The sequence below is a fragment of the Oncorhynchus gorbuscha genome, linkage group LG14 (genome assembly GCF_021184085.1).
Source record: "Oncorhynchus gorbuscha isolate QuinsamMale2020 ecotype Even-year linkage group LG14, OgorEven_v1.0, whole genome shotgun sequence".
NCBI classification, from domain to species: domain Eukaryota; kingdom Metazoa; phylum Chordata; class Actinopteri; order Salmoniformes; family Salmonidae; genus Oncorhynchus; species Oncorhynchus gorbuscha.
In genome coordinates this window covers 49,949,037-49,968,778 of record NC_060186.1, presented here as the reverse complement: position 1 = coordinate 49,968,778, position 19,742 = coordinate 49,949,037, and the positions used below count along the sequence as shown (strand labels likewise).

Here is a 19,742-nt window from a genome sequence, read left to right as displayed (position 1 = left end):
TATGAGGACCTTGGTGGTTTATTTGTGTGTTATTTATGGCTTTTCCGATTGCTCTAAGAGGGAGGAGTCTGTGTGCTGCGGCAAGTTGGGATGAGTCTGGGTAACATTTGAGACGCAGCCTTGGTGTGATGATAGATACACTGGAGTATCCCTCTGCTGTCAATCTGAAGACAATTTTCTGAGTGTGAGCATCTCAGCTGCATGTGGTCACATCCCACTGCATAACTGTCTAATAACATGAGTGAATAGAGACAGACTAGTGAATCTCAGTGAGGGGACAGGTTTTTATCCATGCATGTCCTGAGATCGTTATCCACACCAGCTGTAACACATTTGAATGTACTGCATAACACATGCGTGACGAATGTGTACACACAGCACTATAATTGTGGTCTCTTTTTTTGTGTGTACATTCACTATCTTAAACCCTATTAAATTAAGCATATTGTGAGGAGTATTTCTGTTTTATGCAGAAAAGCTGCTGAATTGTGTCAGGGATGTCAGTGAAAGGGCACTGTCTATTTTTCTAGGATGTCATACAACTCAATTTGATGGATACATTACCTTCTGTTGATTTCTGAGATGAATCATGTTCGTTGTGTTAATTTGTTTTTATATAGCTCTTTCAGTGAATCCCTCAGTCTTTTCCAGATCAGTAACGATGTATGGCATCCTTTAGGCTGCCACTGTTTCCTTGTGACTGTTGTGGTGTGTGAATACATTTGTCATTCATTTCATCTGAATATTGGTCATACATTACAATTACCATGTTAAAGTGAATCCGCCTTGTACATGCTTCACATGCACAGTACATCAGGGCGTACATAGCGGCATCTTGAATATGGTACATTTAAGACATTAGATGCTGAACAAAACTCATTTAGGATACATTTATGAAATGTGTTTTTTATTTTTATTAAATACCAATATTCTGGATTATAGCATCGCAACTCAACACAGTCCCAAATACAATCAAATACTCACAGGTCTCAAACTTAAGCTTGTGATAAAATCCACTCACACGAACCCTAGTGGAACAGAAGTGTAGTTCTAGTGACCTTTCCAAACAGTATTCATGTTTTTTAGTTAACCTTTCCTTAACTAGTACGGTTAAATACAGGTCACGTGATCTTATCAATCACATGGAGTCAAAAAAACTGGAGGGAGACCTATTGGTCAGGTCAAGTGTCACAGAAGGTCACCGTGTTTTTCCCAGAGGTTATGCTCAGGAGAGAGGAAATCGCATCACCCTGCGGAAGAGACAATGAACATCTGAGGTATTTTGAAGAAAAATCAAAAGGGGTTTGTTTCTGATCTTCTCAGCAACCTTTGTATTAAGCAGCTCTCAGGCGCCCAGCCTTCCTTGGAGTGTATTTCTATAGAAGAGAGCTGAGTAGGTGCTGTGCTGCGGGAGAAACACACAGTGAAGTAAAGCTTATTTCAGAGGTAGGGCCAAATGCTGTCTCCCCAGATTAATCTCCTAACGTTCTGCAGGCTGTGTAGGTGTGATCATAAAACTCCCCCGGGTCTAAAGATAGGTTACCTCTCGCAATTAGGATTTCACATGAAGAAAACTCATCATCCTGACATTGAAACTAACAAAGACTGGGTAAATCTTGTGAGGACAACGGTCTGGTCTGGATTCAGTCAATATTTGATTGACGCAGAAGTTTGCCGTCATTCCTATCTTTTGTGTAAAATGGGGCGGGGGTTCAAAGTGTGATTTTTGGGTCTTATTTTACCCTGATAATTTCTTTGAGTACACTGTTGTCACTGAGTAACTGTTGAGTGATTTGTAAAAATTGAAGCCCAGTGGGCAAAACCTGATGGAATAGACATTACTATAATTATGGTCACAAACTGATTGAAAAATAACTTTTTTTTAAAGTATTTTTACTGACCAGAATATGACGTATTTTTCTGACCACCATACGACCAGCTGGCCATAATTCTGGCCACTATACTATGTGTTATATTATGTACTGGTCAAAGTTAAGACCTCATCATAACCTGGTAATGACCACCTAAATACAGCTTATTACCTACTGTAAAATGTATTGCAGAGGAATATACAAATTAAAGTTTCAATCTGTAACATATTTTTACATTTCAAATAGATCAAGCAATGGCAAAAATGAATCATACATAAAAAAATACACATCTAGGTACATTAATTGTTTCATAATTCAGACATTGCATGCATAGAAAGACTGGGACAGAGAATATAAAGGCCCATTGTTTTTTAAAATGAATGATTCATAAGAGTGGTGTGATGGGGTAAATCCTCATCAAGGACCTCTGAACAGAGAAGGCGAACTGGAGCGTAGTGGCCCTCTTGAAGAGTTGTGTGATGGGTCAGATTTGAAGAGTAGTGGTGTGATGGGTCAGATTTGAAGAGTAGTGGTGTGATGGGTCAGATTTGAAAAGTAGTGGCCCTCTTGAAGAGTGGTGCGAGGAGTCCGATTTGAAGAGTAGTGGCCCTCTTGGAGAGTGGTGTGATAGGTCAGATCTGCATTGAAGACAATAGAGCACACACGAGTGGTATGAAAGGCATATTTGCTCCTCTGTCCCTTCATATGGAAGTGGGACATTAAATTGTTTCAGATTGATCACCAATAAGTTAAGAAAGAGGATATCAAAACTAGAAAGTAGTTGGATAATTACTTTTTTTTTTTTACTAATCTCTAAACGGTAAAGTTTTGCTTAATCCTAATACTTGTTGTAATATTCAACCCCTCCCCCCCAATTGTGGACAGCTTTTGCAGTCTTAGAATAAAAAAAGGTAAATGCAAAAAATGAATGTAAAAAGAGACAAAATATTCTCTTTTTTAAAAGTTGTGTGTCTGTCATATCATTCCTGCAACAAACGTTGCTGGACCTTAGTGTAATTGGCAAATCTCTTCCTCTTCTCTGCAGCTGCACACGTGTGTGAGTTTGAGTGAGCGACCGGGGAAATGAGCAAGAGCGAAATGGGAGAAATGTCTCACCGATTGAGGTCTGTTGAATCAGGACACAAGGGTTTTGCACCTTGAAATAGGATTTGATTTGCTTTACAAACTTATATTAAAATCGGTGCTACTTCAATTGGATCTACTTACAATAAGATCAGGCACTTATGGGCAGCTGAATAGCATGTCTGTTGGGGAACCCAGTCTCAGTGAGACCTGATGCAGAGGAAAAAACATTACTGATCATCAGCACAGGTAGTACAAACCTAGCTCTTACCAAACGGGTTAGTAGGATTCAATACACATTGAAGATGAACATTTTGCACACAAAACTTACTGTTAATGACTACGGATTTAAGGACGGTGGTTCTGTTTGCCCCTTTAACTGGGATGTGGCAGAATACTTTACTGGTAACTGAGTGGGTGGCCAAGGACTGCTGACCTGCATCAGGTCATTGACAAGTTTCATGAACTGTAAAGACAGAAGCGAATCATTATTAACCATTAAGTTCATTAATCTAGCCACTACAGAAGATTTTCACTAAGTTAGACTTAGCCTAGCAAGTATATTGACTATGTTGCCCCTTAGAAATCTGGCAGTCAGGCAGACAGCGAGATGGACAGAAAAACATATGCCTGTAAATAGCCAATCAATTCCAAATAAAACAGATTCCAATCCAAGTTTTAGTTGGAACTGATATGCCTACCTCCTTATTTAGCTACTGAAATGTAAATAAAACTAGTGCACACATTATGTTAATTGCTTAAAAGCGTTAAGGGAAAATATAATGGTCATATTTTCAGGGGCAATCATTTTTGACTAATTATTGACGGAAATAAATGGGATAAATATTGGGGTTTTGTAAATCCTGGTAGATTGTAGTAAGATATTGAAATAAAAGGCAAAGGCCTATGTGTTATTTGTTCAATTCTGAAAGCAAGTTTAGTTAGTCAATAGAACATCAAAATTGCATTCAGTGGAACAGAAGAACATGTGCAGCTCAATAAACAGTGCAATTAGCTAACACAGACAAAAGATTACCGTTAGAAGTCAACACACACAGCAAGCTACCAGATATCATTCATTTAAAAAAACATGATTTAATTGTACTGCGTTTTAACGGCGGTCAATTTTTGTAAGGGTTTCCTGTATATTGTACATGTTTATCATACACGCTGATACCCTAGAACAAATATTATAGATAGAAGGTTCACTTTTCAATTGGGTGGACCGCAACTACGAAAAACATTGTCATAGCTTGTTGTAAAATCAAGAGCATTTATAGCGTCAGAGATTCTCTAACTTAGGGACCATCTCTGATAGATATAGGACCATAGAGACTGTCAACATTTCTTGCTTGCTAATGACCTAACAAAATGGGATGACTTGGAGGTGAAATATATCATGTTTCCTGTTTTTTTTTAAATTGGTTTCATCACCTGCCGGATAAAAACCTCAAATGGCCATAGTCTTGAAAAAGTTAATTGAGCTAGATACACTGAAGTAGACTCGGCCCGAGTACCATTAGTCGGAGCCCAGAGTAATATGATTCTGCTGGATTCGAGAAGAACTTGGCCCACATGAAGGCCCCCAAGTCCGAGTCCATGCAGAGTCCCTCAAGTCTCAAACAGAATAGGCCTTAGCCCAGCGTGTTGACTGGGTACAGTGTGCCATGAGCCATTAACCCACTTTGGGGGTCTCTGACAGCTGTTGTTTGCCAGCTGAATCATGCAAACCCTGCTGAAAAAGAACATTACTCCAATTGTAATAATTGTAATGGTTCTAGTGTCTTATATCCAATGGATCATGGCCCCAAACACTGTGTACATGTTTATATAGATTGGTTTCGATTCACTGAGTAGCATTTAGATAACTGGACAGTAGTTCAATCAGATTTTAACCATAAACCATAAATCAACCAAAAATAAGACATACTTTTCATGGAGTCAAAAAGACATGAAACAGATCTGTTAATCCGACTAACCAGACTAAAAAATCTAGGTCTTTAGCATGTCGCATGCCTACTGAGAAGGATACTATATACTGTTCATGGCCTTGGAGGTTATTAACTGTATAGATACCACATAATATTATAACCAATTCTAACCATTAAATATGTTATCCTCATGGTTTTCTTTTATTCACAGTCTTTTAATTATGAAAAACTAAATCAGGCCATTTTTCTAATTAAGCGTATGATATTTCTGATAAACCTGTTTACTACTCTGAGTTCTGATCAGTATGAGGATCATGCCTTGAGGAAGATTCGCTTGAGCAAACATCAGTGACGTACCGAGCCTTTGTATTGTATTTTCCTCCAGCTACAGCTGCCTCATATCCCCCTAGAGTGCATCTCCTCCACTCTCTTCTCCTCTCTTCTCCTGAACTCGCTCCTCTTCTTACAGTGGGTCAAGCTCAAGGCCAATTTCTTCAATAATGCCTGGTATAAAGGAGATTCCTGGAGGACGGTGCTATTGAATTAGAAAGGTGGACAGACGGTCTGAATACACTTAGCAAAGGACAAAAAAAGATCTAAACCCTTGGCACCATAATTCCTGTTACAGTTGGTGGATGTGAAATCTATATAATCATCTGTTGTGCAAACCTCAGTTGCAATGGTTCCATTTATATCAGGTGTAGAAGCATTCAGGTGTAGATGTATTCACTAAATAAATATCCCCCAGAGCATCGTTTTTACTGAACCTTCTCATCGTACTACAGCTGGCAACACGTACTTTCAGTGTAGCCTACATGTTTTTGACCTGGGTAATATAGTAAGATGGGAAGCCGCCTATACCTAATTGGAGAAGCCGTGGTCCATCACAGACAGATCTCTAGTTACAGCAGATGCATTAGCCTGTCTCCCAGGGAAGTGTTGGCCCTACTGATGCTGACACACTCTTTCCCCAAACACGGAGAGCTTCAACTCCAACTGAAAATCAGCCACGGAAACTTGGCTATTGTTAATCGCAAACCTCAAAAGTCCTACTTTCCATACTGTTCTCAAAGTGTTTACTGGCATGTCCGTTCTGTACTCGACTGAAGGTAGTAGCTTGCAGATGTAGCTTCGAGCTAAATGGTCAAAAAACCTTGGCTGAATCATGAACAAGCTAATTGTCATGAAATACTGAACCCCTTATACATGGGGGCTATAAAAACAAATCTAAAGTTTACAGCCCTTCTAGTGCTCATCAGCTGTATTTTAGTCTGGAGGACATTTGAAGAATAGACTGCCATACAGCTGCAGTGGCAGGGACTGCCAGAGTGTGCCAGCTTCTAATGTCACTTTCTCTGAAATGAGACATGGCATTCACATTTTTCTTTGCATAGCTCCATTGTGTCACCCCCACAAATGAACATTGTGAAGTGTTTAACATAAAGAGAGCGTTTATTTATTCAGCAATGGTCTATATCTTTGAACTGTGTCTTTCAGCAGATCTCTGTGACGTCATTCTGAAATAGAAATATGATTGGGAGGAAAGCATGCATAGACATGTACGCACACCCCCCTTTACAGGCAAACACACACACACGTACATGGCAATGACGCCCATCTAAAATACAGAGAACAAGAGATGGTGTCTCCATGGTAACGAGGATGCTGGTTGCTGTGGCAGCATGGCAGGAAAACCTTAGTTAGTTGAAGACCTATTACACAAAGAAAAGCAGTGATTCACACACACTTACGGTCTGATGCTGAACAGCATAATCTTCCCCTGTAATTACTTTAGTCATTTAGTAGATTGAATAATATGATGTCTTAATAAGACAATAAAGATGCACTCTGGGATATAAAACACAAAAAATTCGTAACATATTGCACAAATTGTATTTGTAACATATCACACGAATTACAAAATGTGTATGATATACGAATTGCAAAATTCGTAGCATATTACGCAAAATGGATGGCGTAGTACACAATTGGATGACGCAGTACACAAGAAAATGGGGACCAGTTTTGGCTCGCGACCACTACTTTCAAAACTACTGGCTGAAATTATTATCTCCTTTTGTTAAATTGACATCCGTACCGTGTATCTTCATTCAGCCTGTGCTGATGTGAAGACATTGTGAGTGTCCAAAGTTATCCTGTGCCATAGAGTAATATTATTTCGATCATGAGGTGATGAGGTCTTGTTGATGTTCAGTTGGTTGCAAAAATGTTTTCTAAACATATCCCAACTGTATCACATATAAGATTTTTCGTCTGGTCACAGACAGCTGATGTGTTGTGCATTGAAGTCCACAGGCGAAGGTAAAAGGTGAGAGGAGGGTAGCGCGTAGATGTGAGAAGGAATTAACGAGCAAAGTGATCATGCTGTTTGTATGTGGCTGCTATGAAAGTGAACTGTGTTTGTGTGTGATCAGGGGTGTATCCATTCTGCCGATTCTGTTGAAAAACGCTTCTTAAACAAAAGCAAACATACCTGAATTTGTCCAATAGAAACTCTCATTTGCAACTGTTAGACTAATTACAACCTAGATCAGCTAGATGCAGGCAAGAGTTTGAAAGGTGGAATTGAATGTGTCACTGTCTGCCACCTTGATTACTCAAATGCTTCTCTCGACCTGTGCACCTTCATTGTAAACTTTTATTTATAGGCTAGGTTGTAGCAACCTCATGATGGGTACAGGGAATATGTTTGTATTATGTAGTAACCTTAACCTATCGATGTTACATTGAGCTGGGTGAATGGACAATGAATGACATTCATCCAATATCCTGTAATAGAAATAAGGCCATGCTCATGAAAAGAATAATCGTCCCCCCTAATCTTAAACGGCACGACCGCCACTGCAACAGACAATGGATAGCCATTTCAGCAGGAATTATTGATTCATAATAAATAAAAGTCAAACATTTAGAATCTGTATGATCCGTTTAGAAAATATTAAGGTGTTGTTGTTCTGGCAGGCTGATCTTTTAATAATAATAATAATAATATATGCCATTTAGCAGACGCTTTTATCCAAAGCGACTTACTTTTCTTTATACATCTATTATGGATTTTCTCCTGCCTTCCTGGTCTCATTATCCATAATCTTTCTTTTTGATCTAGAATTAAACTATGACTGGTTAAAACTCAGTTACATGCTAGTGGGAACAATAGGCTCTTATTATGTGTAAGATATTACCATCATTGAAAGAGAAGATAATTATTCAATTGGATAGACTACAAACAGTCAGAATATACGTATTTGCCTTGTAGTGTAGGCTACATCTGCCTCTGTCATCATCCTGGATGTGCATAATCCTGGTCATAGACTGGCACTGGTCAGGGGCTTCCCAAGAAATTGCCTTACAGGCTGAGTGAGGTAATAGTGTGGAACATCTGCTCTATTATCAAGGGACTAACATCAGTGTAGATGACTTGGTACAACTGGAAAAGTGATAGGTTATCAGATTTGGCTGCTGATTCCCGTTTTGCATAATTGGGAGAAGAATTCTGGAGCACTTTGATGACGTGATAAGGCCAGGCTGGGCCAGGCTACTTCAGCCAAATCTCACTTGGCTGTGACCATTGTTTTATCATTCTCCTCTCTTTCCCCTTTTACCCTGGTCATTGCCATTTGGCTTGGATTTGAAGCTGAACTTGGATTGTCAGACTATTATGCCACAGAATCCTGCATTTGCAGAAAAGGAGCGGAGGTTGATTTTACTTTAATACTTCTTACGGCTAGGGGTTCCGCTAGCGGCACCCCTCGACAACATTCCCGCTGAAAAGGCAGTGCGCGAAATTCAAAAATATTTTTTTGAAATATGTAACGTTCACACATTAACAAGTGCAATACACCAAATGAAAGATACATTTCTTGTTAATCTACCCATCATGTCCGATTTCAAAAAGGCTTTACAGTGAAAGCACAAAGTATGATTATGTTTGGTCAGAGCCAGGTCACAAAAACACACACAACCATTTTTCCAGCCAAAGAGAGGAGTCACAAAAAGCAGAAATAGTGATAAAATTAATCACTAACCTTTGATGATCTTCATCAGATGACACTCATAGGACATCATGTTACACAATACATGTATGTTTTGTTCAATAAGGTTCATATTTATATCCAAAAATCTCAGTTTACATTGGCGCGTTACGTTCAGTAATGTTTTGCTTCCAAAACATCCGGTGATTTTGCAGAGAGCCACATTAATTTACAGAAATACTCATAATAAACATTGATAAAAGATACAAGTGTTATTCACAGAATTAAAGATATACTTCTCCTTAATGCAACCACTGTGTCAGATTTCAAAAAAACTTTACCGAAAAAGCAAACCATGCAATAATCTGAGTACGGCGCTCAGACGACAAATCAAGCCAAAGAGATATCCGCCATGTTGGAGTCAACAGAAGTCAGAAATAGCATTATAAATATTCACTTACCTTTGATCTTCATCAGAATGCACTCCAAGGAATCCCAGTTCCACAATAAATGTTTGATTTGTTCGATAAAGTTCATAATTTATGTCCAAATAGCTCCTTGTTGACGCACAAGCATTTATGTCCAAATAGCTCATGACGCACGAGCAGACAAAACGTCCAAAAGTTCCGTTACAGTCCGTAGAAACATGTCAAACAAAGTATAAAATCAATCTTTAGGTTGTTTTAACATAAATCTTCAATAATGTTCCAGCCGGAGAATTCCTTTGTCTTCAGAAATGCAATGGAAGAGAGCTTGCTCTCACGTGAACGAGCGTCACGAGCTCGTGGCACTCTGCCAGACCACTGACTCAAAGAGCCCTACTTCACAGTAGAAGCATCAAACAAGGTTCTAAAGACTGTTGACATCTAGTGGAAGCACTAGGAAGTGCAATTTGACCCCATAGACACTGTTTTCGATATGCCAAAAGTTGAATAACTACAAACCTCAGATTTCCCACTTCCTTGTGGGTTTTTCTCAGGTTTTCACCTGTCATATGAGTTCTGTTATACTCACAGACATCATTCAAACAGTTTTAGAACTTCAGAGTGTTTTCTATCCAAATCTACTAATAATATGCATATATTAGCAACTGGGACTGAGTAGCAGGCAGTTTACTCTGGGCAAGCTCTTCATCCAAACGTGAAAATGCTGCCCCCTATCCCAAACAGGTTTAAAAGGGTTACAGCTCTGTTTTCACAAAGCAGAACATTCCAATCCATTCCACAATATTCCAGTAAAATGAGCTGCAACATTATGTGGCATGTACAGTGCATTTGGAAAGTATTCAGACCCCTTGACCTTTTCCACATTTTGTTACGTTACAGATTTATTCTAAAATGGATTGAATAGTTATTTCCCCTCATCAATCTACACACGATATGCTATAATGACAAAGCAAAACCAGGTTTTTAGATTGTTTTGTTCTTTGTTGAAGCAACTATGGCAGTGATTACAGTTCAATCTTGGTTTCATCAGACCAAAGAATCTGTTTCTCACAGTCTGAGGGTCCTTTAGGTGCCTTTTGGCAAACTCCAAGTGGGCTGTCATGTGCCTTTTACTGAGAGTGGCTTCCGTCTGGCCACTCTACCATAAAGGCCTGATCGGTGGAATGCTGCAGAGATGATTGTCCTTCTGGAAGGTTCTGGAGCTCTGTCAGAGTGACCATTGGGTTCTTGGTCACCTCCCTGACCAAGGCCTTTCTCCTCCGATTTTTCAGTTTGGTCGGGTGGCCAGCTCTAGAAAGAGTCTTGGTGGTTCCAAACTTTTTCTATTTAAGGATGACGTAGCCACTGGGTTCTTAGGTACCTTCGATGCTGCAGAAATGTTGTGACTCAAAAACAATCCTGTCTAGGAGCTCTACGGACAGTCAATTGTTCTGACGTCAATTGTGGGACCTTATATCGTAAGTATGTGCTTTTTCAGATCATGTCCAATCAATTGAATTTACCACAGGCAGACTCCAACCAAGTTGTAGAAACAACTCGAGGATGATCAATGGAAACAAGATGCACCTAAACTCAATTTAGAGTCTCATAGCAAAGGGTCTGAATACATATGTAAATAAGGTATCTGTTTTTTTATTTTTAGTAAATGTGCAAACATTTCACTTTGACATCATGGGTTATTGTGTGTAGATTGATGAGGTCCAAAAAATATTTAATATGCAAAAAGGGAAGGGGTTTGAATACTTTCCGATTGCACTGTATTACTAATAATCAGGAATGACAGTGAAATTGGTTTGTCATATGCATATTGCTCATATGCCACCATGACATACATTACGAGGATGTTCCACATGTGATGGAGGATTAATAAACTGAAGTTAGGATCTTTTCCCTGGCTAATCAAACACTGCTGCTGGGCTCAACACCATTCCTCTATTAGAGAGATAATGGCTGATGCATTTTTGCTTTGTCAGTCTGCTGTGTGAGAGCATATGACCTCTTTTCCTGTAGCTTTAAGGCCAAGTCTCCCAGAGTTGCTGTGTTTCTGGAGGAGGGAGAGAAGGGCCGGGGATTAGCTGTGTGTGTGTGGGATAATTGGGCTTCTCCAGCTGCTGGATCACAGGGTGCTCCACAGGAAATCCCACAACGGCATTCACATTCCAGGAGGAGCTCACAGTTTTTAGAAATTACAATGTTGTGCGCGTCATTGCCCCATGTAGGAAACTATTAAGAATGTAGGCTATGAGCTGATGCTGTTTTTGAAACAGACTTTAAAATCTATGCCAATGTCTTTAAAGTATACACTAAGTTTTTCTTGCCAATCTAGCACTAAAAGTGAGAAAATGTACAGCACACAAGTTGATCATGAATGATTAAAGTAACTGCCCAGTGTTTCCAAATTTCTATCAAATATGACCAATAATGAAATACAATATGAGTGAAATAGTTTTCCTTACAATTTTTTTTTAATTAAGTATGTTAAAAAGCATATTTTCTGTGTTGAAATGGTGTGGGCGTACCCCGGTGGCGGTTAGTGGCATTCGAGATAAGGGAGGACAATATTTTTTTATATAAGCTTGGCCTTATTTCTATTGCAGCATATTGGATGACTGTCATTCATATTCCATTCTCCCAACTCAATGTAACATCGATAGGTTTAGCCTCCAAACATGATATTCGAATTTGCACTATACCCATCATGTGGCTGCTACAACCTAGCCTACAAATTCATGTTTATAACGTAGGTGAACACGTAATAAGACAAATTGTAGTAATTTGACATGTGACATGTACATATATTTAGTATAGTTTTATCTAAAAAGGATAACTCTAATGTTTCGAATGATAGTGTGGGCATATACCGGTCATAAAGAATATTCATGAGAGTAGACTGCTGATTGGATATCATCCTCTATGAGGAAATAGCCAGCATTTGTGATACAAGTTTGAGGTGTTTTTTTCTATAATTTATGCAGGACAGAAATATGAGTATAGGATGAGTCAAAAATATAATTTGTGTATAAGTTAACGGAATATGAACTTTTAAAAGTGAGATTTTCAATGGACAGTTGAACTATCCATTATAATGAATCAGGATTCATTGTTAAATGATAACATTATCAGTCACAACAATATTCCACTGAAGTTCATTTTCTAATAAAAAAAAGCCTAGAAGATGGTGGCTCTCTGCCACCCTACTCCAACTCAAAATTGAAAGAGGCAATCATGAGATTACATTGTCATTAGAAACATAATAATCATAGGAAATTTTGCTTGGGAGCAGAAATCGGAAATAATAGCATAATTGCATTTCACATCTGATCCTCTCTACCAAATGTCAGTCAGGGCCAAACGTAATAAATTTACATTTGAATTCATTATCAGCCAAGTTCATGGACTGTTTTGTGTCTGAGGGCACATGTAGAATTATTCAAGCAGTGTAATAACAATCTGGAACATAGCCCTCGTCTATCTTCAATCTGCACTGTGCCCTAGCTACAGTATGTTTGTTTATTCATGTGCATACGCATTCATAATCTCATAAGTCTGTGAGCTTGTTAGCTAAAAATAAGTTGCTCCTTTGTTGGAGAGAAAAATAGCACCCAACGTCATGATAAATATTCATTACAAGGCAAAAATAGATGCATATACCAGCATGAGCTTGACATTTCCAGAAGATACCAACAACTGTCATGCTCTGGCTGCTGAGGTATTGGAGGCAATTGACTCTTATTCTGTTTTTCTACAGCTATCCGCCTTTTTTAGGGTAAAAGGAAATATTCCCCCTGAAGCTAGTCATCTGTAAGTAACCAACCTAATCTAGAGTCCTCCATGGGAAAAGGCTATTCGATAATAGAGTGTGCACTGAACACTTTCTTTCGCACCAAACATTGAATTAAGTTCAAATCATATAGATACATCAGGAATCTGTGGTACTGCCTATTTCTAAATTCTGTTGAAAATCTTTATGTTTTGCAGTACATAATACATTTCCATTCTGAAATCCTGTGAAAGACAAAAACACAGCAAAGACAATGATCCCTTGACAAACTTTCCAGCTTAGATTCTTAGTTGGAGGCGATTTAGAAGAATGGAGCACTGACACAATGATCAAACATCAGTTGTCAGATGATTTGTACATGGAATAATAGAAAATGAAAGATTGTGTTGAACCATGCGAAAGGGTTCACTGCATGAAACGAGAACAAGTGAGTTATGTTTCCCTTCTTAGGGTAATAAATATGACATGGTGACAAATAGGAAGAATATAGCACTTTGTGACAGGATGTGAAAATTCTTTGAGATTAGTGAGATTAGTAATATTCTTGTACTGAACACTTCAACAAAGCCAAAGTGGCTTTAGTGTACCCTGGAAGGAGAACTTGAGACAGAGGTAACACCTGGGACACAAGTCAACTTAACAGTAACACAAGAGGCCGCCTTAGTGTACTTCTCGTTGTATTTATTTGTGAATCAATACAGGTGGAATTAAAGGCTTCATCATTATATTAGCTCCAGAAATAGCAAGCTCTTTTCCCATTTACATTATTTTGCATAATTCTGCACACAGCAGTCTCACCCACCGGTATGAGATTCAAATAAATAAATAACAGCAAAACATATACCGGCATTTTGTTCTCTTTAGGCGTCGGCGAAGCAAATTGAAATAGCACATTTACAGTCAACGTTATTTAAAGAACACTAAGTATGCTATTTGAGATTATCAGCAACGTACCTATTCAATTATATTTAACAATGGCTTGAAATTGCAGTACATAAATCAACAATGAACAGTGAACAATTGTCCACGTGAAGAAACACCCATGTCCATATAGGTAGCCTTTTGTTTTATATTTGATTCAATCAACCAAACCCCTGGGTTCCCTGGGTTTGGTACATTAAAGTACTGTAAACAGACACGTGTCACTGCTCCAGGGGGCCTGAGCAGTACTGATGAGGTGACTGTACAGTACACAGGAGAAAGAAACCAGACCAAGATGACCCACGTTGGTCTTTATACAGGTACTGTGTATTGCTATCCATAAAACATAAGAGTTGGGTGCATTTACCATGGGGAAATTAAATGCAGGGCCTGGTGCGTTGAATTATTACAGTAGGGTGCCCCTGTTGGTTTGGTGAGAGAATAAAAATCCCTTTCCCCTCTCGGTTGAAATATACAGCCACCTCCTGCAGCACCCCCAACCCATCAGACAGACAGAAGTGACAAGGATCAAAAGTCATGATTACTTTCTCATGAATGTATTCATTTCTCTGACCTGTATGACGGCGGCATTCCAGAGAGACTGGAACAGCTAAAGCCAATCATCTTCTATAATACCAGAGACCCCCCGTGAAGATGGCACTTTCTACATGATGAAAAGTTGCTTGATTGTGATGCACTAAAGGAAATCTGAAGGGTGAAAAAAACTCATAGTCCTCTGTATTTCCAGTTTCAGTTTTTAAGTAGATCGAAAAGCTTCGTGGCACCGCGCCAACACTAATATATAAAAAAAATATGAAAATGACAATCCTATTGGAGATTCCTATTGGAGATTCTCAGTATGCAATGTGGTTGTCTTTAAAAAAAAGAAGAAGAAGAACTTGTGCAATTCGGTTCGCATGAGATGCATCCGCTGGGAAGGACGGTTCTTTGTGCTTCACATCTTTGTCTGTAGACCTCCTAAGGGGAGAAAAAAGAAAAAAATAGTAGCCTCCCATCGTCGTCAGAGCTCATTACATGCCGATTCCTCCGCCGTCTTGAACATCAAGATGGAGTTGTAGATCTTAATGGCTGGACCCAGCTTGATGCTCATGATCCTCACCAAGTCAACCTGGGTCAACAGCAAGAAGGCCTCGCCATCTATTTGCTGGACAAGAACATGGGAGGGAGGGAAGAGTTAGAGAAGTCTCACATTTTAAAATGGGCACCATCAAAGCACTTTCCTAATGACCATTTTTGCCGAAGGAATATGTTTCACATTCAACATCCAATAGCACGCAGTTAAGACATAGCGGTGCTCAAATAATTCCCTTCAAAGCAAGGTTTTTTTAAAGGATTCTCCACCATGAGGGTTATGCAAATGTTCATGCCTCATTAGAGGGGGTGTTATTCAGAGGTTGAGTCATATTCTACTTTTAACAACCTGTCATAAAATCACTCGCTGTTACCGCTGACAGAATGGCACAATATGAACATAAATTCACGAGAACCACGAGAAGAATTTCCTGTGTTTAATGACTTGGATAATCTGTAGAGAATACCCAAATAGGCCTAATTGAGTGGGCGAATCAAAGTACACTTTTTTTTGCCTTAAATTACAGACCTCTGGGGACAATTAAGTTATAGAATTGTTTGTGAACAATTGTTTTCATTGCGTCCCAAAAGCAATACAATCAGTAATAGTTTTAAGAGATTATTTGAGGATTAATACAATACACCCATTTGTAGAAAAGATGACCAAAGAATACCTATCCCCAATCCAAGTCTTTGTTTCTGGAGCTGAAAATACTCTGGTTTGATGGGAGAATTAAATGATGGAGGACCCATGAGAGTGAATCAGGCGTCCACCAGCAGACTGTGTGACAGCTGTTTCTAGTGACAGCTGCTCTGTTTGCAGTCCCCAGTCAGTCAATCAGTCAGTCAGTCAGGGACTAGCACTGCATGTCTTATGTATTACTGCTTCCACCACTCAATTTAGCTCCAGAGAAATATGTCTTGAGTTGCCTTTATTAGCCATTGGAACAGCTGGGTAATCCTTTAGTCGTTAACAGTTCTATAAAGTGATTCCATTCATGAATGTCAATCAAGCTGCCAGCATATTCATTATTTTCCCCATTGACCCACTGCCTCAAGTAGAGAGGTTCATGGACACAACAATTATCAATATGCCAACATTTATCTGTAAGGTCCGTTAGTTGAACTACTGAACTTATACAACCCTTACACCTCTACTACACTGCATTAATAAAAGTTGCAATTTAAAAATGACATCCATTGTTGAGTTTTGCAGAGGCACTTAAAACTTCTTAAGCAGACTCAGATGAGACCACACCATTATGAAAGATAATGTGAAGGTAATGCATCCGATGAAACCAAAATGGGATCTTTATAATCCCACAACATACAGATTAATGGGAAGTCCTTTTCCCAGAAGCCAGTGTGCGTGTCAGTGGAGGCTCCTCAAGGGAGGAAGGGGAGGACCATCCTCCTCAGCGAATTTCAGAAAAATTTAATAGTGAAACATTAAAAAAGTCAATCATTTTTAAAACAATACTAAATACATTTATGTTACCAAATAAGTGATTAAAACACACTATAGCCCACAGTAGCCTCAACAGCACTCTGTAGGGTAGCACCATGGTGTAGCCGGAGGACAGCGAGTTTCCTTCCTCCTCCTCTGGGTACATTCAATACAAAACCTAGGAGGCTCATGGTTCTCACCCCCTTCCATAAGCCCTATTTGCATGGGCCTAGTATTTTATATAGAACATCAGTTATGTAATTATTACACCAGCATGTCCGTTTTCCAGTGGATGATTCGGATGGGATTAGTTTTACCAAACTGCCTCTGTTATATTTTTTTCCCTCATTCACAATTGACCGTTATTACGGAAGCATGGAGGCTCTTCTAGGCATGAAGATATTTCAAATGTCTAGGGATAGCTTTAAATTGGCCTAATGGCCTTCAGTTCAGAGAAAGTCTAAATAATAGTAACGACTACCCTGCGGCTTCCCTGTTCCATCTATTGCAGTTCACTGGACCCTATGATCACTTGGCTACATAGCTGATGCCTGCTGGACTGTTCATTAATCACGGTACTTAATTTTGTTTATTTTTGTGTTTACCTGTCGGCCCCAGCCTCGAACTCAGGCCCTATGTGTAGTTAACCAACCCTCTCTGCCCATTCATCGCCATTTTACCTGTTGTTGATGTCTTAGCTGAATAGCTGTTGTTGTCTTACCCGTTGTTGTCTTAGCTATGCCTCGCTTTATGTCTCTCTCAAATGTCAATATGCCTTGTATACGGTTGTTTAGGATAGTTAGCGTTGTTTTAGTTTACTGTGGAGACCCTAGTCCCACTCAACATGCCTCAGATACCTCCTTTGTCCCATCTATATATATAATAATAATAATAATATATGCCATTTAGCAGACGCTTTTATCCAAAGCGACTTACAGTCATGTGTGCATACATTCTACGTATGGGTGGTCCCGGGGATCGAACCCACTACCCTGGCGTTACAAGCGCCATGCTCTACCAACTGAGCTACAGAAGGTCTCTTTTATATTATGACAGACCAGCTAGATCTACTGTCTCTATTATATTATGACAGACCAGCTAGATCTACTGTCTCTAACTCTCTATTATATTATGACAGACCAGCTAGATCAATGGTCTCTATTGTATTATGACAGACAAGCTATATCCACCCACTCTATTACATTATGACAGACCAGCTATATCTACCCACTCTATTATATTATGACAGACCTGCTAGATCTACTGTCTCTATTATATTATGACAGACCTGCTAGATCTACTGTCTCTATTATATTATGACAGACCAGCTATATCTACACCACTCTATTATATTATGACAGACCAGCTATATCTACCCACTCTATTATATTATGACAGACCAGCTAGATCTACTGTCTCTATTATATTATGACAGACCAGCTATATCTACTGTCTCTATTATATTATGACAGACCAGCTATATCCACCCACTCTATTATATTATGACAGACCAGCTAGATCTACTGTCTCTATTATATTATGACAGACCAGCTATATCTACTGTCTCTAAGTCTCTATTATATTATGACAGACCAGCTAGATCTACTGTCTCTATTATATTATGACAGACCAGCTATATCCACCCACTCTATTATATTATGACAGACCAGCTATATCCACCCACTCTATTATATTATGACAGACCAGCTAGATCTACTGACTCTATTATATTATGACAGACCAGCTAGATCTACTGTCTCTATTATATTATGACAGACCAGCTAGATCTACTGTCTCTATTATATTATGACAGACCAGCTATATCTACTGTCTCTATTATATTATGACAGACCAGCTAGATCTACTGTCTCTATTATATTATGACAGACCAGCTAGATCTACTGTCTCTATTATATTATGACAGACCAGCTAGATCTCTATTATATTATGACAGACCAGCTAGATCTACTGTCTCTATTATATTATGACAGACCAGCTAGATCTACTGTCTCTATTATATTATGACAGACCAGCTAGATCTACTGTCTCGATTATATTATGACAGACCAGCTATATGCACCCACTCTATTATATTATGACAGACCAGCTAGATCTACTGTCTCGATTATATTATGACAGACCAGCTAGATCTACTGTCTCTATTATATTATGACAGACCAGCTAGATCTACTGTCTCTAATGTCTCTATTATATTATGACAGACCAGCTAGATCTATGACAGACCAGCTATTATATTATGACAGACCAGCTAGATCTACTGTCTCTATTATATTATGACAGACCAGCTAGATCTATTATTATTATGACAGACCAGCTAGATCAATGGTCTCTATTATATTATGACAGACCAGCTATATCCACCCACTCTATTATATTATGACAGACCAGCTATATCTACCCACTCTATTATATTATGACAGACCAGCTAGATCTACTGTCTCTATTATATTATGACAGACCAGCTAGATCTACTGTATCTATCTATATCTCTATATTATGACAGACCAGCTATATCTACTGTCTCTATTATATTATGACAGACCAGCTATATCTACTGTCTCTATTATATTATGACAGACCAGCTAGATCTACTGTCTCTATTATATTATGACAGACCAGCTAGATCTACTGTCTCTATTATATTATGACAGACCAGCTATATCCACCCACTCTATTATATTATGACAGACAGCTATATCCACTCACTCTATTATATTATGACAGACCACTAGATCACTGTCTCTATTATATTATGACAGACCAGCTAGATCTACTGTCTCTATTATTATATTATGACAGACCAGCTATATCCACTGTCTCTATTATATTATGACAGACCAGCTAGATCTACTGTCTCTATTATATTATGACAGACCAGCTAGATCTACTGTCTCTATTATATTATGACAGACCAGCTAGATCTACTCTATTATATTATGACAGACCAGCTATATCCAGCTAGATCCACTCTCTATTATATTATGACAGACCAGCTAGATCTACTGTCTCTATTATATTATGACAGACCAGCTAGATCTACCCACTCTATTATATTATGACAGACCAGCTAGATCTACTGTCTCTATTATATTATGACAGACCAGCTAGATCTACTGTCTCTATTATATTATGACAGACCAGCTAGATCTACTGTCTC

At 38.8% G+C, this 19,742-nt stretch overlaps 1 protein-coding gene across 4 annotated transcripts in view; it reads right to left on the bottom strand.

Moving 5' to 3' along the window:
• Positions 1 to 13,764: 13,764 nt before the first annotated feature.
• The window catches only part of l3mbtl3 (L3MBTL histone methyl-lysine binding protein 3), a 40,436-nt gene continuing 34,458 nt past the window's right edge, over positions 13,765 to 19,742 (bottom strand). For 3 of the 4 annotated variants that reach the window (XM_046298287.1, XM_046298286.1, XM_046298288.1), the window contains exon 22: positions 13,765 to 15,190. In XM_046298287.1, coding sequence (XP_046154243.1) covers positions 15,047 to 15,190 — 144 coding nt within the window. In that variant the 3' untranslated portion in view covers positions 13,765 to 15,046. The remainder of the gene's footprint in view (positions 15,191 to 19,742) is intronic. The other variant, XR_006831771.1, reaches the window with a different exon arrangement.